Source organism: Physella acuta, unplaced genomic scaffold, assembly GCF_028476545.2.
Source record: "Physella acuta isolate Inbredline_101_S28 unplaced genomic scaffold, ASM2847654v3 ptg001627l, whole genome shotgun sequence".
Lineage (NCBI taxonomy): Eukaryota > Metazoa > Mollusca > Gastropoda > Physidae > Physella > Physella acuta.
Window position 1 is genome coordinate 218,079 of NW_026733141.1, and position 24,587 is coordinate 242,665.

Below are 24,587 nucleotides of genomic sequence, written 5' to 3' on the forward strand. Positions count from 1 at the left end.
GGAAATTTTTTAAAGCAAGTGTTACTATGTGAAGGCTGTACTGTGTTGTAGTTGACTGTTTATGTTGGTTCTTAAGTAAATTACGAGCCTCAGCACTATAAAAATTAATTAGGCACTGGTAGCTATGAAACCAGCTATTGCATAATTTCTCTCAGCAATTGTAGGAATATAGAAAACATCTAAGTTGAGATGTAAGCCTACATCTCCACAATTTCTATCTTAATGCAAAAAAGACACATGGAACATAGTATATTCGTTTATTTTTTCTGAAAACTAAATATTCACATTTAATAGATGACATCAAGTGTTGAGAAGAGAGAAAATTGGAAGTTACACAAACACTCAACAAATCCAGCATTGATTATGCCGAAGTCTTCATCAAGTAGATCTAGAAAATGATTTAAAATTCAACTAGACTTTAAAGGAATTGTAATTTGCAAGCAAAAACATTTACTCTTCTATTTTGTAGCTGTTACATTATTTCAAAGGACAGAGGCTGTCATTTTCATTAAGTTGATTGTCAAGCTTGATGTAAAATTCTGCCATGTTCTTTTAAATCTGTACTTGGATAACAGATACAAAATGAGTTCATATTTTTCATATTTCTAGTTTCAACCATAAACACACCAGATTATACCAAAACCTTATGAGAAATGATAAAAATATATTTTTATTGTTAACATAATATATATATATATACAACATGGCTTAAAACAAATGCCTCAATCACTTTAAAACATGGGCTGAGTACAGTTATTTATACTGTATTCGTAGTTAATACTACTCTATGGTTTTTCACATTAGAAATGTGCCAATAGTCTTGTATTTCTATACATGAAAATGGCTTTTCTGAAAATTATAGAATATTTGGTCATAACCATGACTAAAATATCCAAATATGTATGGCATGTACAAAATATGTTTGACATCAACCAATAAAGTTTACATTATGGACATATATTTTTAGCGAAACAAATTTGAATAAAAATGGATAAAGCAGCTTGGATGATTCACTGACGTTGCTGCCAATATAGACATGTAGTCACACAAAAATCATTTATCAATGCTACAGGAATAAGAAACTTGAATCTTCCAGACCTCATGCATAACCAACTCAGCAATTTTAAAAATTCTTCTTTCTCATACGTATATAATCATAATTGTTTATTTTTAACTAAGTTTGCATTATGTAAACCTTAACACTGGTTCTAGTTTTAATTACAAATCTTAAGAATAATTAATTGACATTAACAGCATTCATCAGGTGAATTAATTAGTGAGGTAGCTTCTCTTGTCTATTCTCGGAAATGCTGTTGAAAATTAATTAGTAATTTCACCACCATGACACATTTCATAAATATTAATCTGTTAAAATATCCTGGTGCATTTAGTACAGTTGATACTTGCAATGTTATAGCTAAGTTAGTTCTTGGAATGCTCTCAAGCAATAGATCAACTAAAACTAATATGCCGTTTGCATGAAATCTTCAGCTTTTCATCCAGAGTTCTGAAAGAAGTCCTTCAGCCAAAACTTCAACATGACTCTAAGCTAAAAATCTGTTGAAAAAAAAAATTAAAATAAATTTCTACTTATTGTTTACCTAATGGTTATATTAACAATTACTATATACAGTTACTTAAAATTTTTGAATATTTCATCTCTATAACTATAAGATTTATTTTTAGCCTTAGATTTTTCTATCCAACATTTATGTTGGGCAGATGAAGCTGTTGAAAATAAATTTGTTACCTATACTTTTTCATATATTCAGGAAATGCTGCTTGACACTTACATCTTGATGCAAGAAATCAAGCTGTGCGAAATCACTTTGTTCCATGCCAACGCCTTGGTAATTCTCCATGTTGGAGGAGTACACCTCAACATTGTTCCCTAAACAAAATCATCAACATAATTTATTTTTGCTTTAACGGATCATACAGTGTTCCAGAAAATGGAAGTATAAGCCTTATTCAGTACATAGTACTGACCACACTATCCGTTCATATCCTGAGGTCACAGAAACAGGTGAACTCTACTCGAAAAGGGAACTTAACATTATTCCCATTATCTTACATATATATCACATTATAATTATAGTTAAATGAATACAAATCTATTTATTTACTTTAATAAGCATACAAAAATTACAACTATGCACAAGATTTATATATAGGCCCATATTTTTCAAAAATTGATCCTTCTAGTCACCCCCTAGATCAACCTTTGTGTGTTGTATACAGTAATAAAATGATTTTGATAATATGAAAGCTTGAATACAACAATGTCAAAGTCAGTTGATTTCAAAAAGGCAGTTTAAAAAAATTAATGCCTATAAAAGGCAATACTAGAAATGAAAAGTAATTTAAAAAAAGTCTTGACTCACCATTAGGATTGTCATCATAATTTATCAAGTCGGGAGCTTGACCCATGTGGGAATAGTTCTGAAATTGAAAAGTTTTCATATAGAGGTTTTTTGCTAACTAATCTTAATTTAATTTAGAAACATTGTCAGGGAAGCAAAGGTAGCTTAAGGTGTAAAGTGTAAAGTAAAATTATAAGTACTTACATTCTCTTGATTTAAAGTCATGCTTGCATTGTTGTCATCTGATGAATAAAGTAAAGAAAATATAAAATGAAATTAACAGCAAGTTATGGAAAATTAATATAACTGGTCTATAAAATTAATTGCATTAATTTTTCCAAACAGCTATTTTTCTAAAGCTATTACAATTTATAATTAAACTCTAATATGCATTATTTGAATTCTGAAAAGTTTTTATTAAAACAATTTTAAAAAAAAATTCCCTTTAGTCTTCGGCAGCCACTATAAAAAAAAAGGATTAATTTAAAGGGCAATAACCAAAGCCAGTTACATATTTTTCACACAAGTAAAGATTAGTAGTACATACCTTGTGATTCAATTTCCATTGTATAAGCAATCTCAAATTCTTCTGCATGGACAGGGGCCAAGCTTGTTGTGATCTGTAAATAGGAACAAGGTGAAGTTAATTAACAAAAATAAAAAAAGCTACATTTTAAAATAAAATATAAAATTCTAAAAATCAGAAACAAATTAAAGTGTAAGATGTTAAGACAATTAAGTAAAATTTAGATTTCAGATATATTGTTTGAAATGTTAAAACAATAAGTCTTAATATCATTTAATATGTTATCAAATTGTAATACTAGAGTAAACACAGCAAGGCAAACTGACGCTGTAAGGCAGTTTATGAAAGGGGTCATCCATAAATGACGTCACACTCGTAGGGGGGAGGGGGGGTCCGTAATTTTGTGATGATGTGTGATGAGGGGGAGGGGTCAGATGTTGCGACGTCACATTTTTGCATTATAAAAAAGCAATGTTAGAAAACGAATTTTAGACGTTATTTCGTGTTTTAGATAACTGTTTTAATAAATTGTAATAGTTTAGACAAGATTTTGGAAAAATATCGATGTTTTTAAAAAATTCAATTGCAATTTTGAGGGGGGTTGTAGGTTGAGGTGTCACGTCATTTTAGGGGGGGGGGTCTGGCTTTTTGTGACGACGTGTGACGGAGGGGAGGGGGGGGGGAGGTAAAAATCATCAAAAAAAGCGTGACGTCATTTATGGATGACCCCAAAATCTAATATGTTTAATATAAATGTTTGTACCGTATTTGTTGGAATCTGGTACTCTGGTAACTGCAAAGTCTCTGGTTTTGTTTCTTTAATTTTCACTTGGCCTCCACAGTTTAGTCTTGTATTCAGAGGGTTGTACAATGATTTATCTAAATAAAACAACACAGTTTAGTCTTGTATTCAGAGGGTTGTACAATGATTTATCTAAATAAAAGAACACAGTTTAGTCTTGTATTCAGAGGGTTGTACAATGATTTATCTAAATAAAAGAACAGTTTAGTCTTGTATTCAGAGGGTTGTACAATGATTTATCTAAATAAAACAACAGTTTAGTCTTGTATTCAGAGGGTTGTACAAGGATTTATCTAAATAAAACAACATCCAGTTGAAATTTGAAAAAATAAAAACTTATTCTATTAAAGATTCAATATAACAATTGAGCTGGATTAACATAGGTTTAATGATAATCACCAGTTTGTTAAATGAGTTTAGAAGTTTTATTTCTAATTACAACTGGACATTGTAGCTGTTTTTGTTTTAATTAGTATGAGGACAAGCGTTGGTCAGTTAAAGTAGTGTAGAAGTTTTATTTCTAATTATAATTGGACAGGGAAAAAGAAAGTAGGCCAGCCAAAGCCCCTTGCTCCTCAGGAATAAGTTAAGAAGGTCATATGGAGAGTCACTTGTCAGTTCAATTAGTTTAGAAGTTTTATTTCGGATTAAGATTGGGAATTGTAGCTAGATTAGCACTGTGGTAAGTCAAACTAGTTTAGAAATAGTTTTTCAAATTAAGATAAGCTGGGACATGTAATCAGAAATTCTTTAAGGCATCTCTACTGCCACCCCCCCCCCCCCCACCCCCCACCAGAGAAAAAAAAAGTCTGGAAGAAACACTGCATGTCATGAAGACAGTCCTGATTAATCTTACATGTGTCACTTGTCCCCTGCTGTGTGGTGAGGCTAGGCGACAGCTCCATTTTTATGTCCCTCTGTGTTACAGAGTCTAGCTGCGAGGTGGATGTGGAATTAGTAAAAGAGTTTGTTGCCTGAAGAATTATGGTTGTAATTCCATCAGGGCTGGTTTCAGTTGTGATAGTTACTGGGGAACCGCCCAAGTTGGATTGGCTCACACTGGGGTTTTCAGCTTGATGAGATCCAGAAGAGGGCGCCAGCAGCATGTCCAGCTTTGGTACAGTGTTTCTTGACGTGGCGCTGTGGGTGGATGGTGTGAACGTGAAGCCAGTGAGGGCTGCGGTGGTGGCCTGGCTGAAAGACACTGGCGCCTGCAGGCTAGAGGTGTCAGGGTAGTGTATATCACTGTGGTGTAAGTTTAAACTTTTTCCAGAGAAGAGCGCCTGCGCTGTAGATGTGGACGGCAGGCTGTCTGTGGAGCTGCAGCCACTCTCAGAGTCATTGATCTCATGCAGGTATGAAGGTTTGGTGTCATGGTCATCTCCTGTGGCATATGACTTCTAAAAAAAATATTTATTATTATTATACCACAATCTGTTTCAGATACTAAAGATAAAGGAAAAATTTCAACAAAGTGATTTTAAAAATCTGTGTTGCAAATTAGCAAAAATGTGCTAAAATATATATATATATATTTTACCTGTGACCTTTTTCCTGCTTTCCTTTTTTCTGTAAATAGAAAAAAAACCAAGTTAAAATGTTTGACAATTCTAAATTAGCTTGGTGGAATAGGAGTTAAACAACAATAACAAAAGGTCTAATTATAGTTGTGTATTGAGATATAAAGGGGATGTATCACACATAGGTGTGGTCTTCAAATGAGCTAGAGGTAGGTTGCCAGCCATAGCTAAATTAAGGTGATAAAGCAATGATTTATCTATATTTTTATAGTGACTGATGAAAATGGTTAATGGACTATGGAAAATAGTTGAGAATTTATTGAATTTAATTCACCACGTTGAGTAAAAATAAACGAGTTGAGTGATTGTTAAATAAGTGATTACAATAAAGATTGCCTGGCTAGTAGACTTACTGTTGTATTCAGGGTGGCCTGGATCAATAAACCTGAAGGTTCGTTTGGCCTGTTCCCCCTTTTTATCCCCCTTGCCAGTTAGCTCAATGCAGTCTTTGAGACTGTGCAAGGCGCACCGGAAGTTGCTTTTGTTACTGGAGTGGTTTCCAGGAGATTGTTGGTTGATCTTTCCTGTAGAGAGAACATATTTTCACAGCTCGTATCATTTTATTCACGCAAGGAGGATTATACAATTTTAAAGGATAAGCTTTCTATTATTATTATTCAATTAACCAGAGAAAAAAAATATTTTGTAATCTACTATTATGTAAAACTACTACCCTAAGGGGTTATTAGCAATCTGATAGATTGATATAGGTAGGCATTTAAAAAAAAAGAGGTGGTCGGATGGTAGGGCTTACGACTGTTAACTGGAAAGTCTTGGGTTCAATCCCGGGCTCGAGTTTGTAGGACTTTCCTGAGTCCACTCAGCTTTCGAGGGTACCTGATTGACATTAGGGACAGTCAGGCGGGTGGGCATAGTGTTGACCCCATGTATGCCGTGGTCATTGAAACAGATAGGTTCTACTTCATCTGCACCATGTGTCTAGGACAGGCGTGTGAAAAGTCGATGATGAGTAGCCTAAAGCTCAGAGTTTCTTCCAGGCATCTCTTGGGGGGGGGGGGGGCAAAGCCCCCCCCCGACATTTTTTTACCCCCCCCCCCCCCCGAACGAAACGAAATTTATATAATTTATGTAGAAAATATATACTTTTAACAGTGTCCGCCCCCCCCCCCCTCGAAGAAAGTTTACCGCCCCCCCCCCGAAGATTTCAAGTGCCCCCCCCCCCCCCGGAGAAAAAAAGTCTGGAAGAAACACTGCTAAAGCTTAGGGCTGTAACATGAAGCCATAAAGACCAACCTGTGTGCTGGGCCCATTTTAGAAAAACATCCCCGTGTTCCGACTCGACAAAGCCGTGACTAGAGGCGTGGCGCCAGACGATGGTGAACTCCTTTTTCTCGCGGTTTTTCCACTCCAGTCCTCGGCAAGACTCGTCGTTGAGGAGTTTCTCCAGCCAAGCCCTCATACGCATGCGTGCGCCGGGGCGGTTTCTCACTCGGCTGTTGCTGTTACTGCTGGACCTGTACCTCAGCGTGGGCGGCATGACGACAGCTTTCCGGCACCGTCTGCTCACTCTTTCCTTCATCTGTTGGTACAAAAAAAAATGGACGTCATTTTAATGCAATATACTCAAGATATAGACTGATTTTTCCGTAAGCCACACCCCATTAATCGAATCAGGATTTTCGCGTCTGCGCAAAGTTTTCTTCATGTTGAAAAAAAAAACCATGGGCCCCCATCTTAAAGCCATATACTTAAAACAGGTTTTTTTTATTAGCCACACCCCATTAATCGAATAAAGTTCGCATTAAAAAAAATACGATGGATTAACCCTAAGGCTAGATGTGTCTTTATCGATTCCATAAAGGAGCTGTCATAAAAAAACTTCGATAACTTCTTAGCAAACATTCTTATCTTACAACGATTGATTAACATAAAAAAAAAACCGTAATTGTATTAGTTAAACGTATAATCACAAGTAGGCATATGAAAAGAATCGAGATCATTTTAAAACTTCATGGCGTGTGAACATTAAAAGACTTCAGTTGAACGCTATATAAGGTTTCATTTACGTAGGCAATTTTAATTTTAACACTAGCGCGACTACATGTAGGCCAACTTTGTGAGAACGGCCTTAAAATAGTTTTGCTTAGAGAGAGAAAAGCATAGACAAATTAAAGGTCGACTGTATGGAAGAGCCAAAACTATGATGACCAAGGGTTTTGTTCTTTGGATACACCAATTTTCGCTATAGTCAGGTTCTTGGGTGGAATTGAGAGCTACCAACACGCATACAATTTTTTTTTTGGGTTGAGGTGTTTCCAAATGTTTTGATAACATACATATCGATGAGAATAAAAGTTATGCAGACAACGTAAAACAATATTAACAACCAGCGCATATTTTTTTTTGTATACTCTCAGAAAGGATTGACTAAAATCGCCGAAAATGTGTCGAACCCCCCCCCCCTCCCCCCCCCCCACCGAGACAGGAACCCAGAGAATACCTTTTATAAAATCCCACCTCGTGTCGTGATAGACAGTGACGTGTGTGGCACAGTGCAATCAGATAAAAACTGACTAGGCTAATGCAAAGTTCTGGAACAAGGAAGTAGGTCACAACTTAGGCCAAACGCTTTATGTAATACACAAAATGACGCGGCGACGTCTTGTGTGACACCAGGAAGTTAGAGGGCTACCACCCTATACTGGGGACAATGCTACCACCATGTACTGGGGACAATGCTACCACCATGTACTGGGGACAATGCTACCACCACATGTTGGGACAATGCTACCACCATGTACTGGGGACAATGCTACCACCACATGTTGGGACAATGCTACCACCATGTACTGGGGACAATGCTACCACCACATGTTGGGACAATGCTACCACCACATGTTGGGACAATGCTACCACCCTATACTGGGGACAATGCTACCACCACATGTTGGGACAATGCTACCACTATATGCTTAGCATGAACGATCTCAAAGGCCTTGAGATCATTATAAAGAAAATAATCGAAGGCTACAGTCCATCGATCTATAGCTGTAGTATGCACAGCAGCCACTACAAGAATATTGCACGTCCTTACGTTAAACCCGGAAGTTAGGTAATCACCCACCGGGGGAGGTGGGGGGAGGGGGGGGGGGGAAATGTGAGGGGGGGGGCAGTTGTGAATGGGAAGCTACGGAGTTGATATGGACACAACAGGAAGTGAAAATGATACTTTTTATATCCACCGAAATTCGTAATTTTAATATCTCGATAACCAAATCTAAATCGATCTGAACATTTCCTCCGAAGAAATCAATAAACGTTCGTGAAAGATTTGAAAAAAAAAAGTGTAACGACAATAATATAATACTGACGCTCTATATAACATGCATTCAAGTAACACTATTGGTGTAATAATAACGACCCCATAACGCTATCTCAATAACGACGTTATTTTATACATCACACACATTAGTATATATTTTATACAATTCATAGAATAATAATTCACACCCCCCCTTCCCCCACGAATATAATATTTCACACATTCCATAGAATATTTCACACACCCCACACGAAAAATAATATTTCATACATCTTCCCCACGAATATAATATTTCATATATCCCCACACGATAATAATATTTCATACATTTCACACTCAAAACACCGATATAATACTTCAGGTAACACAAGGTGTGAAAACACGTCACCTTCAAGAAACGCCTTCCTTCCCGGTTCGAGGTCAAATATCAACCTATAGCTCTAACGTTATAATTAGTTTCCCAATCAATAACCAATAATCAATTTTTGTTTCCAGGGTTATTTTAAATTAGTATAATGACAGATTGACGACTGATTGCATTGGCGATGAGCTCAACAGACCAATACTATAGATTTTGTATTGACGTTAGACACACACAATAAGGCACTTAAAACAAAGAGTAACATATTTTTTTAAAGTTGAAGGACCATTCTAGCTTTTTAAATACACTTCACATACAGTTTGAATATCTTGTACATTTTAACCTTCAAATGGGCAGGTGGTCAAGTAATTTATTTTCCCTTTGTAGTTTATTAATATTATGGCCTTTTGTGTTTTAGTATTTGCCCGTTTTAGGGGCTGGTGCAGAATAATGTAATTTGAAAATGGCGGCACATGAACGTGATTATGTGTCTCGGAACATGCCAGTTGCATGTCATGTTTGCGCCGATCGCTGTGTTTACAAGGTCACTCAAATTTAGAAAAATGTCGTCGCTAGGTGTGTGTGTAGGGGGGGGGGGTATACAAGGTACGGACAGACCCTTCCCGGCGCCCGGGATTTGCACCCCCCCTCAAACTTTCAATTTATACATACGAATAATTTTCATAGCAATGTTATAGGAAAACTTCATGGATATTCTTTTATTTTTTAAAATTTTCTCGCAAAAATTATTGACGAAATGTAACCTTATAATGATTTTTATTTTAAACAAACGATAATAAAAAAAAAATCTGGTAGTAATAAAATACGATTATAAGTTTAGTAATTAAACTTAGACTAAAATTCAACTTAACATGATTACGCCAAACATTTCTGGCACCCTGAAAGTTATATTTGATTTGTTATTTCAATTGTAGAAACATTTCTACAGGTTATATTGATCGATCTTCACACCTCACTATTACCTCGTTACGACAAATTATAACTAGAGAAAAGGGGGCGTTCGTTCAGCCAAAGAGCCAAAGGCGATTTTCGAGTCGGAGGTCGTCAACCTTTGTCTAAGGTTTATGTTAACGTTCAGGGTTAGGGTCTCGCGTGCCTTTGTTACGTTTTGTTTATGCATTTAGATCAAGCAATTTATTATGTTAGATGTGGCATGGGATAAGGCAAGGGTCGGCAACCTGCGGCTCGCGAGCCGCATGCGGCTCTTTTGATATCAAGATGCGGCTCTCCAGCTCCTTGCACAAATACTATCTTAATCAAAAAATAAAATATTTGAAATAAAAAAAATGTTAGTGGCTCTTTAAAACCAGGGAAATTTTGAAAATTGTAACTTTTGGCTCTTCCGCTTCAAAAGGTTTCCGACCCCTGGGTTAAACCAGGGGTCGGCAACCTGCGGCTCGCGAGCCGCATGCGGCTCTTTTGATATCAAGATGCGGCTCTCCAGCTCCTTGCACAAATACTAATAATCTTAATAAAAAAAAAATTGAAATAAAAAAATGTTAGTGGCTCTTTTAAACCAGTGAAATATTGAAAATTGTAACTGTTGGCTCTTCCGCTTCAAAAGGTTGCCGACCCCTGGGATAAGGACATATATAAGGACGGACATTTCCTATACGGAGTAGACTTTGATTTTGAAATATAGAATTATATTAATTTATACACCAGAAGTTGACAACAGATACGCGGGTAGACTTGAAATGGTCTCTGGATGGTGGACTGATTTTTAGGATCTGACTGAATTTTGAAGTCGTGCAATGCCTTTTTGGGGTATCTCATTATCTTTATCGCTGTGTCGCGGGCTTTTGAGGATGGGTACTAAGTTTTTACTCAGCTTGGTGAATGTTTACATAATGATGATGATAATTTAAAATAATAATAATAATATTAATAATAATAGTTATTATAATAGTAATAATAATAATAATTATTATTATAAACTTTATTTTAAAACGGCAACAACAGTGGGTAAAGAAGCCTTTTTTTCACATTGGCTTAGTGTTGGGAGTTGCCGTTTCGTGTTTTGGTTAGCGACGGAGTGATATTTACAAACAATACATACGCTATTTGAACTGGACACAAGTTTTAGCCGTACCATGGATGACTCGCTACTTCAAGAGTATGTTAGTGTATATTAAAAACAATCTTGCCTTTGAAGTAAAGAGGAAGGAAATATCAGGTGGCAACACACGGATCATAGCGACTGGCAACGTGGGTTCGAGACTTCCTCGCTTCTGTGACCAGAGATCTTCCACGTTTAGTGCCAGTGCTAAGCTCCACCCCCCCCCCCCCCTTCCACAGTAACAAGCGTGACCCACCATATTTTTATCCGTTTACGTGAAACAAAACACACCACAAATTCTAGAGACAAAGGCCAAATGATAACCTATGATGCGACTTGGGAGCCAAATTGTCAGAAATCGGGCCAAACAAAGGATCCATTACAGATGGTGCTTAAGAAGCCTGTAACACATATGTCTTAGATTTATTTATTTTTTGCAGCTATTTGGATCAGATGGGCAAACAGAATATTGAAACCGTACCTTCCAGCTAGCCCTCACCCCCCCCCCCAACACACACATAACTGTAATGTAGCCCTTCCACCTGTTTGAACTAAAATAGCCCACCTTTGTTTTTATTTGAGGATTAAATTTATTTTTGTGTAAGTAATGTTACAATATTGATTGTTCAAAGGATTTATTAGTAAACTCAATTTAAATCTGAAATCCAAATCCAAAATATGGCTTTATTTTTCATTTCTAAACACTTAAAAAAAATATCTAATCCTTCGAACTAACAACCATACCTTATTTTACCTTATTGATTTCTGGACTTTTTTTCACGTAACGATCACAACTTTTCCCTCTTCAGCTTTGAAATCAATCGAACGGTTTCAATGTAAACAAATATCAAACAATCGCCGAAATAAAACACACGGCACGACTGAAGGTTTAAACCTTCAGCTACAACATTGAGGCCAGTAGATCTGGCAGCATGGCAGCAGAATTGTTGTCCCTTGTGGTTTGAGAGACCACTGATCATGACGTGATACGAGGCTAGTTATTAACCCAAGCATTGGTATAACATCAGATAACGTGGGGCAACCGATATCAGCTAGATACAATCAGAGATTGGTTAACAATCCACAGATTAGATTATGGCAATGCTTCTGTTTTATACATACATCATATATATATATATATATATATATATATATATATATATATATATATAAATATATATATATAAATATATATATATATGTATATATATATATATAGGCCTATAAAGATATATATATATATATATATATATATATATATATATATATATATATATATATATATATACATATATATATACACACACACACATATATATATATATATATATATATATATATATATATATATTGTGTGTATGTTCACAAGTCATTAAGATTAAACTAATCAATTCATTCATCTGCATAGAAATGTGATATCAAATTCACCAGCTGGATCGATAGAATAGAGAGGGCTGACTCGTGAAATATTAATTAAGTGAAAACAATCTGGCATTAGAATTCTGCGAACGGTACATAGAACTGGCCTCAGTAGAACAACGGTACATAGAACTCGCCTCAGTAGAACAACGGTACATAGAAATGGCCTCAGTAGAACACGCTTGAATTTTTAATCTTTTGAAAGGTCATTCGGTTTTTATCCATAATCACTGTTTGTACCGCGAGACACTGTGGCCGCGACTAGTGTTCGAACAAAGAGGCAATAAGACACTGATTACGGTTCGTACGCAGAAGCAACTGTTTCACAGACTATTGTTCGTACCTCGAGGTACTGTGGCAGCGACTACTCTTTGAAAACTGAGTCAAGTTACACCGACCATAAAAAGTTTAATTAACACTCTTTGATTAGTGTAGATAATTGTGTTGTGGATATATTTGTGTTTGGGCATTTTAATTTAATGTGATTTTAAAAAAAGAAAAGGTAGTTTATCATTTGTAAAGTATATAATTTGAATATACATCAAATACGCTGTTAACAATCGGAAAAGTTTTCAACATTTGAAATAAAAGTCCAGAAGGGCAATATTTTTAATTGCTCAAGCAGAAGTTAAAGGACTTGTTGTAGTATGAATATAAAGTTGTTGATTGTACATTGATGTGTAAAGTTGTTGATTGTACATTGATGTGTAAAGTTGTTGATTGTACATTGATGTGTAAAGTTGTTGATTGTACATTGATGTGTAAAGTTGTTAATTGTACATTGATGTGTATAGTTGTTGATTGTACATTGATGTGTAAAGTTATTGATTGTACAATGATGTGTAAAGTTGTTGATTGTACATTGATGTGTAAAGTTGTTGATTGTACATTGATGTGTAAAGTTGATGATTGTACATTGATGTGTAAAGTTGTTGATTGTACATTGATGTGTAAAGTTGTTGATTGTACATTGATGTGTAAAGTTGTTGATTGTACATTGATGTGTAAAGTTGTTGATTGTACATTGATGTGTAAAGTTGTTGATTGTACATTGATGTGTAAAGTTGTTGATTGTACATTGATGTGTAAAGTTGTTGATTGTACATTGATGTGTAAAGTTGATGATTGTACATTGATGTGTAAAGTTGTTGATTGTACATTGATGTGTAAAGTTGTTGATTGTACATTGATGTGTAAAGTTGTTGATTGTACATTGATGTGTAAAGTTGATGATTGTACATTGATGTGTAAAGTTGTTGATTGTACATTGATGTGTAAAGTTGTTGATTGTACATTGATGTGTAAAGTTGTTGATTGTACATTGATGTGTAAAGTTGTTGATTGTACATTGATGTGTAAAGTTGTTGATTGTACATTGATGTGTAAAGTTGTTGATTGTACATTGATGTGTAAAGTTGTTGATTGTACATTGATGTGTAAAGTTGTTGATTGTACATTGATGTGTAAAGTTGTTGATTGTACATTGATGTGTAAAGTTGTTGATTGTACATTGATGTGTAAAGTTGATGATTGTACATTGATGTGTAAAGTTGTTGATTGTACATTGATGTGTAAAGTTGTTGCTTGTACCCTAGTGTATAGTTGCTAATTGTACATTGATGTACAGTTGTTGATTCTACATTGATGGGTAAATGTTTATGGTAAGAACATTTTCGATCTGTTAACAATCAGTAAATAATTTTCAGTTTTAAAATTAAGTCACGAATTTAAAAATATATGTCTATGTAAATTATGTGGCCACAAACTTTATACTTTTATGCGCATTGTGCCTATCCAAGTCTATGTTTTGGTAATTATTCCTGTAATTGAACCACGGTGTTGTGTTAAATTTAATTTCATTGAAATACATATCAGTTTTAATGTTTTTCTATTAAATCTATTGCAATGAGAATTATTCGATAGTTTGTGTTTGCAAAGTGGTATCAAGGATGTGCGTTTTTTTTTTGTTTTTCGTTGTAAAAGTTAGAACTTGTTGAAATGAACGAGGAATGTTGGAAAATTTGAAAACATTAAATGAATCCATTACCAGTGTTGAAAAAGTAATAAATTATTGACGTAAGACTTGATGTTAAAATTTGAAAAATGTATACATTGCTAAAATAAATGTTCAATTTTCGAACAGCTATAAATTGTTAAAATTGGCCAACGTTCCTCATGTTTACGAACAGTTATTTAAGGTACGAACCAAATGTCAAAAATTCTAATTTGATAAATAGTAGTGCACTACAGGACTAAAAGAAAAGCGGTGTTCGCTCATAAATTATGAGTAATGTAAAAAGTAAAGTTCCTTTTCGAACCTGACGGTCTATAGGGCAAGTGAAGTAGAGTTCACTTGTTTCTGTGACCTCGGCATATAGTGTGGTCAGCATTATGCACAGCCGCCTTTACTTTCCCTAACGTGAAATAGGTACCCATCAGATTTGGGTGGACTCAAGGACGGTCTACTGACTTGAACCCGGATTCGAACTCGAGACTTACGGGTTAAAGTATGAGTAAGGATATTCAATACATAATATAGAGACCCACTCTTTTCTATATAGTTAGGGCCTAGATAAATAATGCTGTATTATTATATATTTAAAGATAGTAATTTTTTCCCTTGTTTTTAGTGTAAAAATAAAATTATTATTTAATACTTTTAATACATTATAGCTTTAGTAAAATAGAAAAGCAGAACTAAGAAACTTCCGTACCAAATTGAACGCGCCGAATGTATTAAATGGCGCAGAAAACGAGTACCTTCTATAGCTATCTTGAATTAATTAAAAAATAATTAAACATCTAACGATGTCAACGGTTATGTCACATCAGATCTTGATCTATGTGTCATCGTGTCAACTTTTAAACAAATCGATTTAGAGACTAGCAGAAGTCGGTGAAATTTATTTCGCAAATTTTGAAACCCACGATGTTGACAATTAAAGAGGAATCAATCTTGTAAAATTACAGAGAAATTAATTGATCTAGCATTAAATTATAAAAAGGTATAATTATTACTTATTATTAAAAAAAAAAAAACAAATTGAAAACCTTATATCAATTTTTGTCTGTTCTGCATACTTCATAAATTATAGATTCTACATTTACTGAAATTTAAATACAAAGACTATTAGCTGTATTCAATACCTAATTAGTACACTTTTAAAAACGCAGTCTAATTAATGTTAAGCATGATGCTACTTATTATCGACAGATTTTTTATCGTGTGCCTGCAAATGTCAATGTATTTTAGATTAATTACAAAGATTTTTTTTGAGATACTAGACAACCCGTGTTAACAATAGGATAACAACTGTCCATCGATAGAAAAACACAAAGAAGCATCGAATTGCACACACTAAGCTACTCAGCACAACTCATAAAAAAAACTGGATCGTGTACCTAAACAATTCATGATACTTCATTCGTCTCTCTTGTTTCAGTATCCCCAATTTGGGTTCTAAACTAAGTATACGGTGCAAGAGGATTGGGGGGGGGGGGGGGGGGGTAGCGCCCAGATTTTTGGTTTATTCAGGAGCCGGCTGTGACTTTTTTTTTTAAACCGCCATACTAAAGTTTTGCTAGGAAGCTGTAGATTTTCATATTGTTTATTTTCCAACGTTGGGAACATCTATAACATCTCTGCTGATTGGTAATTAGATGGAAGTTTCTTGTCAAAAGGGGAGTATACCATTTTTTCTTGAGTTTTAAAAACGTATATAGTTTATACTTAATGTGTATTGTATAATTAAATGTGCATTGCTTAAACTAAATGTTTATGGTATTTAAGGTGTGTGTAGTTACAACTAAATGTAAATAGTTTAAACTAAAAGTGTATAGTTTTAAAAAAATTGTGTATTGTTTAATTTACGTGTGTATACAAAATATGTATACTAAATATCTATTGCTTAAACTAAATTTGTATACTTTAAACTAAATGTGTTTAGTTACAGCCACATTTGTATATTATAAGCAAAACTACTGTTGTTTAAGCTAAATGTGAATAGTTTAAACAAATTATGAATAATTTTATCTACATTTATATCGTATAAGTTAATTTATAGCTAATACGAATTGTGCATAGTTTCACCTAAATGTGTACAATCTAAACTATAATTGTATATTGTAAATTAGTATTGTTTAAGCTAATCGCGTATAGTTTAACCTAAATGTGAATATAGTAAGATACATATGGACAGCTTCACTAAATTTAGCATATATTTTAAAATTCAGCTAGTTTAAAAAAAAATGTTCAAGCTGAATCAGCATAATTTCAACTAAATTAACATCGTCGATTTTAATTCGTAAGTCGTTTGCGAAATTTGTAGTTTCTACCCTGAAAAAAAAAACACCGAGCCAGAAATTGTATAGTTAAGTGATCTTAATTTGTATTTAAAAACTCTTTACAATTTCTTATAAGTGTTGCGTGATGTAATGTTTAAAAAGCTACATAATTTTTGCTTTTCACTGTCTATGATTTTCTGAAGTGTTTTTATTTCATGTATTCACACCATGGCTTATAGCAGCAAAAGTCACGTATATTTGTATGTCACTGCGTTTGTTCTTTGTGTGTGTCTATTATTACAAAGGACTACAGATATTGTGCGACTGAGTATTTTACAATGCGTACTTCAATCACACAAGAAACTGAACATTAGTTGACTATTTTAAGCTAGTTTGTTTAAATTAAAATCATTGTTTAAATTCAGTTTATTCATGTGGTCAAGCTTCAACACACTGAGCGGTCAAGCACAGCATTCATTGTTGCGCTAGAAACGGTATGAAAAATGTATCGGCACGCTGTCAAAAACCCTTTATAGCCGTTTTACTTCTAGAAAAAGCATTTAAAGTTATTTTATTCCTACAGTAGGGTTTAATATTTACAACAACAAAAAAATTGGTACTTATCAGCGCAAAAGATGTTTTATAATTTTAAGCCCGAAAATACAAATACATTGAAGAAAATGTTATGATAAAAAACTTAAGTTTGAAAAGTATTTTGTGATAATTTTTATTAGTATAAAGAATCTATATTTTTTTTAGAATGCTGGTCATCGTTTTTAAATTGATCACACCCGACATTTGCTATCACTTAACTATACAATTTCTGGCTCGGTGTTTTTTTTTTCAGGGTAGAAACTACAAATTTCGCAAACGACTTACGAATTAAAATCGACGATGTTAATTTAGTTGAAATTATACTGATTCAGCTTAAACATTTTTTTTAAACTAGCTGAATTTTAAAATACACGTTTTCGTATGAATTTCTGTACATAAAATGATGTAGATATTCATACGAAAACGTGTGAATTTTGAACGCGAGTCTTCTTCGTGGAAAAAAATGTAGTACTTCATTTGGAAAATTATCTCAAACTTCAAACAGAAGTACAGAAATTCATTTTGCTTTTCATGCGAGATAAAAAGAAAAGTTTTACTTCAAAAAACAAAACAAAGGTTTAAAAAAACTTTTAATTTTATTTTTAAATAAAAGATTTTTACTGTTAAAAAATCACACAGTGCGTCATAGCTCAATGAATCAGCGACAAACGAAGAAAATTGCGAATTAAAAATTGAGCAAATCCTAACATTAAATTAAATTTATTTTATTTTTATTTTTCCACCTAAAAATAAGTGTGTAAAATCCGACATCTGGAATCGCACTATTAAAAGAAAATAAACAAATAAAGCACCTTTGAGTTAATAAAGAACAACATTTACAGAACTGAAGCTTAAAAAAAGCTGTATTGTTAGAAAAAAAAACAAGAAACAATTTTAAAAAATAATTTTGGAACATTTCAGGCGTTATAGAACTCAAAAAAAGAGCACACGACTAGCGAATGTAGAAAATGCCTACAATTGCTTGCTACACCCGACTTGTCCCTTATTCTAAAACAACAAGACACGCTTTTCTCCAGTATTCAAAACAAAAAGACCAAAACAAATGAAAAAGTATCAGTCTAGATTCTATTGGCTAATTTTTAACAAAGACTTGACCGAAAACTTCCCCAAAATGAACTTACATGACAACTGGTTGCATACGATTAGTACAAGATCTAGACCTAGCTCGCTGCATTTCTGCCACCTAGCCCACGGCTTATGTCGTACTTATGTCACGTGACCCTGGTAGATAATCTTTGGGGTTGTTTTTTAACCAGCTTCATCGTGCTTTTGGGATACTTTGAGGGAGTTACCAGCGGCAACAGTTGGGGAGGTCAACTGTCGTACACCTTCGTTCTGTAGCCATGAATTATTCTTAGTTTTGTCGACACGAAAACATCGGCGAAAATATTAGTAAAAAAAAACAACAACTTGAAATTTAAAAAAAAAAGTAATTTAAAAAAAAACGATCTGAATACTAAAACAACACGTAGTTGTATTGACATTTCAAGATTTAAATATTAATTTTTCTCTTTTGTTGAAAACTTTAGAATAGTGTAAAATTTGGGTGCTAGTTCGGTGCTCGTTGATTGCATTCACACAAAACTCGTTTTTTGTTACAACTTTGTTCATTTAACTACTTAATTAGCTTAAAGAAATAAAACACCAAAGTTGACTGAAATATAAATTGGAAGTTGTGAAATTAATGCATTTGGAATCGATAAATCAATAATTTGCAAAAACATAAAATTATCCCTCTCGTTGGTAAACAAACGATGTGAAGTTTTGTTTTTTATCGAATGCATCACAAACTGCCGTGAACACAGAAGCAACATAAACAATGACTGGTTTGTTACCAATTAAAGATTGCAAAAATAATTTTTGTATTAATAAAACTAACACACAAAAAACCTACTGACCCTAACATATGGGTTCACCTTACACAAGATGACGAGGTAGTGTAGTCGGATATAGCGGTTTAGTCACGTGATGGGCGGCCATCTTAGGTTGCTTCACTAGCAACAGTTGTTTACTGTCGGCACCAATTCAAGGCAAAGTAGGACTTTAAGTAACCCACATATATTGAGTTCAAACAACCCACAAATGACTAAGTTCAAATAACCCACACATGTTGACTAAGTTCAAATAACCCACACATGTTGACTAAGTTCAAATAACCCACACATGTTGACTAAGTTCAAATAGCCCACACATGACCAGATTCAAATAACCCACACATGACTAAGTTCAAATAATACACCCATGTCACATGACTAAGTTCAAATAAACCACCCGTGACTAAGTTCAAATAACCCACACATGACTAAGTTCAAATAATACACCCATGTCACATGACTAAGTTCAAATAAACCACCCGTGACTTAGTTCAAATAACCCACACATGTTGACTAAGTTCAAATAACCCACACATGTTGACTAAGTTCAAATAACCCACACATGACTAAGTTCAAATAACCCACACATGTTGACTAAGTTCAAATAACCCACACATGACTAAGTTCAAATAACCCACACATGACTAAGTTCAAATAACCCACACATGACTAAGTTCAAATAACCCACACATGTTGACTAAGTTCAAATAACCCACACATGTTGACTAAGTTCAAATAACCCACACATGACTAAGTTCAAATAACCCACACATGACTAAGTTCAAATAACCCACACATGACTAAGTTCAAATAATCCACCCATGACTAAGTTCAAATAGCCCACACATGACTAAGTTCAAATAACCCACACATGACTAAGTTCAAATAACCCACACATGACTAAGTTCAAATACCTGACACATGACTAAGTTCAAATAACCCACACATGTTGACTAAGTTCAAATAACCCACACATGACTAAGTTCAAATACCTGACACATGACTAAGTTCAAATAACCCACACATGACTAAGTTCAAATAACCCACACATGTTGACTAAGTTCAAATAACCCACACATGACTAAGTTCAAATAACCCACACATGACTAAGTTCAAATAACCCACACATGACTAAGTTCAAATACCCCACACATGACTAAGTTCAAATAACCCACACATGACTAAGTTCAAATAACCCACACATGTTGACTAAGTCTGGATCACAGCCATAGCATTGAATCGAAGTTCTCAGCTTAATAACTAATAAGGGATGGGGGGAGTCGTGTAGGCCTTGGTGTTCAAAACAGAGAAATATCGATGTGTTTATTATAGACCAGCTTACAAGGTTCCTATTTGTTTAAGATTTTAGAAAAGAAATATAACGCTCTTGATTAAAAATTTTTTTTTAATTTTTTGTTCTTTGAGGTAGATTTAAAATTATTTAACTGATTAAAAATCAATTAAATTGTCCGTATTGTAACTAAAAATAAACGCTCTGTTCTAATTAATTTATTTAATAAATGGGTAATCACTGTCAGATCAATATCGATTAAAAAAAATCAAATCAAATCAACGTAAACAAAAATCTTACTGTTATTCGTGGGCTCTGGATCAGTGAAAATAAAAATCTCAGAATTTGAGTTCATCTTGAAACTAAATTTAACAAACTTAAACTGTCATCAAAGTTAGAAGATGCCCATTGATGTTTTATGTAAACACACACTCGCTATCATTAAATATTTGAGCTAACTTTTCTTAGTAAATTATGAGCACATTTGGACTATTACCGTATAGTGGTACTCACACACTAAAGTAAACTATTATATTATATCACTGTCTATATACTATATATTCACATAATAATTTAATTATCTGTGATTCTATTCAGCACTGAAGTTGTATACTAGAAAAAAAAAACAAAGTAAAGAAGTAACTAGAAATGAACAACGCGTAAATCCTATGTGGCCGAAGGCTCAAGTCGAAATGAAGACTGTCCCACACAGAAGCAGGTTTTAGTTCAGTAAATTCTAGTTTCTAAACGCTCGAGTGATTGGAATTATCTGAAACTGAAACATTTATCTTTTGTCTCGCGAATGGTATGAGAAACTTCACCGAGCGTGTTTTCCGATTCTTAGAAACTCCGTGACGTCACGTCGGGCTAAAGCTGACATAGAGGGGCGGGCAAGGCCGGAGGTCACGTTGACATGTCAACAACCGCAGCGGTGTTATTATCGGGAAATAAGACAGCACTTCATACTCACGCTAATTTTTTTATACGTTACATATATATATATATATATATATATATATATATATATATATATATATATATATATATATATATATATATATATATATATAAAATGTTCGACGCACACTTAATGTCACTCCATTTCTTAAAACTACACCGATAAAAGTATTACTGAACAGAGAGATATTCTTTAAAAAAACAACAACAAAACAAACATTTAAGATTTTCTAAAACGCTATTTTAAAGTGTTAGATTATTCTTGAACGTACAGCCTCTTAGTTTACACTTAGCATAGCCGTAAGGTTAAGGCGAGATAACTCTGCATCACGAGTCAGCTTTTCTTTGCAGGGTTAGCTTTCTTAGCCCATGCCAATTTCCAGGAAATGGCTCTCGCATAGGTAATCAGCAAGGTCTATGTCAGCGATCGTTAGCTGGAAGAATCCACCCACCTGATCTTTTCCACGTAATAATTTTTATCAAAATAATTTTTTTTGTCAATGTCATCTTATCGTTGCAATCAGAGCTATCCCTTGTCGTACAACATTACAAAAATATATTAAAAAATAAAAAATTAAAAAAAAATTACGTGTTTTTTTAAATTTTATTTTGTTACATTTTACAATATACGACGCAAATTTCATTGATGCATTGTATGGCTGTGGGAAGATGTAGTAAACACGTAATGTTTGCATAAACTCAACAGAACTTTCCTCTACTCAACAACACTATTGATCGGTTTTTCCTGTGAATGTTTTTATTTTTTGTTTCAGTTACCAAGAACCGCAACTCGCCTGCACGAGATGCTGTGCTGTGGCTCAGCTTTAGTTTTCCCAGAACTCCCGGGCCGACCACACGTCTGCCCCGCACGCTCTCTCCCGCCGGCGGGTCACTGCGGTGGACGGCGCGGGCAAGCGTCTGTTTCCTGCAAGTGGTCAACCGGCGCGGCGGAGAGAACGGCTGTTACGTCATAATTAGGTCGTCGTGATTAAAAATAATCAGTCTTAGCCAAGTTACCAGAAGATAAAAAAAAATATAACTGTGACTATCGAGGTGTAACAGATATTGAAATAATTAAAAAAACGTGATAATTCGGATGCCCGCAGCTGCGCATCCTAATAAAGTATTGGCAGGTGTATGTGTTATTGAGAAAAGAATGACGGTTAATGATGGGCCGTTCATAAATAATTTCACATAATTAGATGGGATGGAGGGGTGGGGGGGGGGGGGGGCAGAATCATTTACAACAATGTTAATACAACAACCAACACAAAAATTATAACTGTGACTATCGAGGTGTAACAGATATGGAATAAAAAATAAACCGGGAGTGATCTCCCCTAAACTTTCTCGAATATTCTTATATAAAATAACAGGGAATGGGAACTCGGGCTATAGACATGATTTTTAATCCATTTTAAATACTTAAAGTTTTAAAAATAGAATAAAATCTCGTAGACAAATTAATTGCACACCAAGTGAACGCGAAATAAAAAAGCGCATAATAGTGCGCAATATTATTTTTACTTTTAAAATTTACATTAGTTTTTTGAGAAATCGGAAGTAGCGTAAAGTACTACTTCCAGTCAACGGAAATGACTCAAAATTTAATAGAAGGTAGAGAATTAGATCTTTTACTTACGTATGAAATTTCATTTATCTATCTGAAATAGTACTCAAGTTATAGGCTTTTGAAAAATTCAAAGTAGGAAAAGTACCACTTCCGGTTATCGGAAATCGCTCAAAAGTTGATACGGATCTACGATTTTGATTAAATACTTATATATGAAATTTCATCAACCTAGCTGTAACGGTACTCAAGTTATCGTGTTTACACACGGACACACACACACACACACACACACAGACACACAGACATACGGACAAGATTGCAAAATTATGTTTTTCCGTATCAGTGAGATGCAAAACGTCGAGATTTGCAAAAATCTCGATTTTTTTTTTTTTGCACGATTACAAGACTTTCTCTATACTTCGTATATACGAGAAAGTAAAAAACGTGATAATTCGGGTGCCCGCAGCTGCGCATCCTAATAAAGTATTGGCAGGTGTGTGTGTTATTGAGAAAAGAATGACGGTTAATGATGGGCCGTCCATATATAATTTCACATAATTAGATGGGATGGGGGGGGGCAGAATTGTTTACAACAATGTTAATACAACAACCAACACATCCATTGTGAAACAACTACAGTATAACAAGAAACATAACATTAAATCATACAAATTGAAATTTAGAAAATAACGTTCATTAAATCTTTATAATAACAGTACATTAAATGCAGTTAATAAACATAGATGTTTAGCTTTAATCGTGCAAACAATTCGAATGTTTTATCCCTTTATATGCCATGTTTGAGTGTTAACTCTTTGTTTACAGTTGCCATGGTTATTTTCTGACGTCAATGCTATCAAATTACAGATGGAATGGCCTTCATGCCATAAAGTTAGATCGTATCAAAACATTCAGGGTCAAAGGTTAATATCGGAACATTCAGGGTCAAAGGTCGATAAAGAAAGATGTGACTAGTCTAGTAAAGACGGACGATGACCAGTGGTCAAGCTAGGGTCCAATAGAGCTGTACTCACCGCTCTGCGGGTCATCTGGGAGGCCTTTGTGTACAGGATTGACGTCTGTTACTGTACCGGTCAGAGGTTGACAGTTTAGGTTGTGTACACGGGACTCGGGACGATGAGTGATGGCGTACGCATGTACACAGTAGATCACTGGAAGAAAAAAAAAACACGTCAAATGTGACATGACAAAAAACATGACTTGAACATTCCAGACATTTTAAAGATGTAATTTACACACGCATTGGCTGGTGTTAATCAGTACTTTGACTAACTTGGCTTTGGCCGTAACACACGCACACACAATGTATATATATATATATATATATATATATATATATATATATATATATATATATATATATATATATATATATACATGTCATTGTATAAGACTCAAATTGCATATTGTGTTTACTAAACACATTTTTGTGAGTAATAAACCCTAGGCTAACATTAGGAAACCTGTCACTCTCCAATCAACCCCAATAATGCATCACTATAAAACTATTGCTTAGGACCAAGGGAAGTGATTGTGTATGGAGCATGGGGGAGGGGTA

General features: G+C 34.4%; 1 protein-coding gene across 7 annotated transcripts in view; it reads right to left on the reverse strand.

The window, feature by feature from the left end:
• Window positions 1-243: 243 nt before the first annotated feature.
• LOC131929427 (interferon regulatory factor 1) overlaps window positions 244-24,587 on the reverse strand; it is a 34,501-nt gene continuing 10,157 nt past the window's right edge. For 3 of the 7 annotated variants that reach the window (XM_059285623.1, XM_059285625.1, XM_059285624.1), the window contains exons 2-12: window positions 24,043-24,180; window positions 6,526-6,811; window positions 5,625-5,795; window positions 5,232-5,260; window positions 4,548-5,091; window positions 3,653-3,768; window positions 2,911-2,983; window positions 2,568-2,605; window positions 2,385-2,442; window positions 1,751-1,891; window positions 244-1,557 (exon numbers count right to left, since the gene is read on the reverse strand). In XM_059285623.1, the coding sequence (XP_059141606.1) occupies window positions 1,761-1,891; window positions 2,385-2,442; window positions 2,568-2,605; window positions 2,911-2,983; window positions 3,653-3,768; window positions 4,548-5,091; window positions 5,232-5,260; window positions 5,625-5,795; window positions 6,526-6,811; window positions 24,043-24,057 (1,461 nt within the window). In that variant the 5' untranslated portion in view covers window positions 24,058-24,180 and the 3' untranslated portion in view covers window positions 244-1,557; window positions 1,751-1,760. Of the gene's footprint in view, window positions 1,558-1,750; window positions 1,892-2,384; window positions 2,443-2,567; window positions 2,606-2,910; window positions 2,984-3,652; window positions 3,769-4,547; window positions 5,092-5,231; window positions 5,261-5,624; window positions 5,796-6,525; window positions 6,812-18,434; window positions 18,455-19,211; window positions 19,255-20,778; window positions 21,213-24,042; window positions 24,181-24,587 lie in introns of those variants that run through there. The other 4 variants (XM_059285626.1, XM_059285627.1, XM_059285630.1 and 1 more) reach the window with 4 other exon arrangements.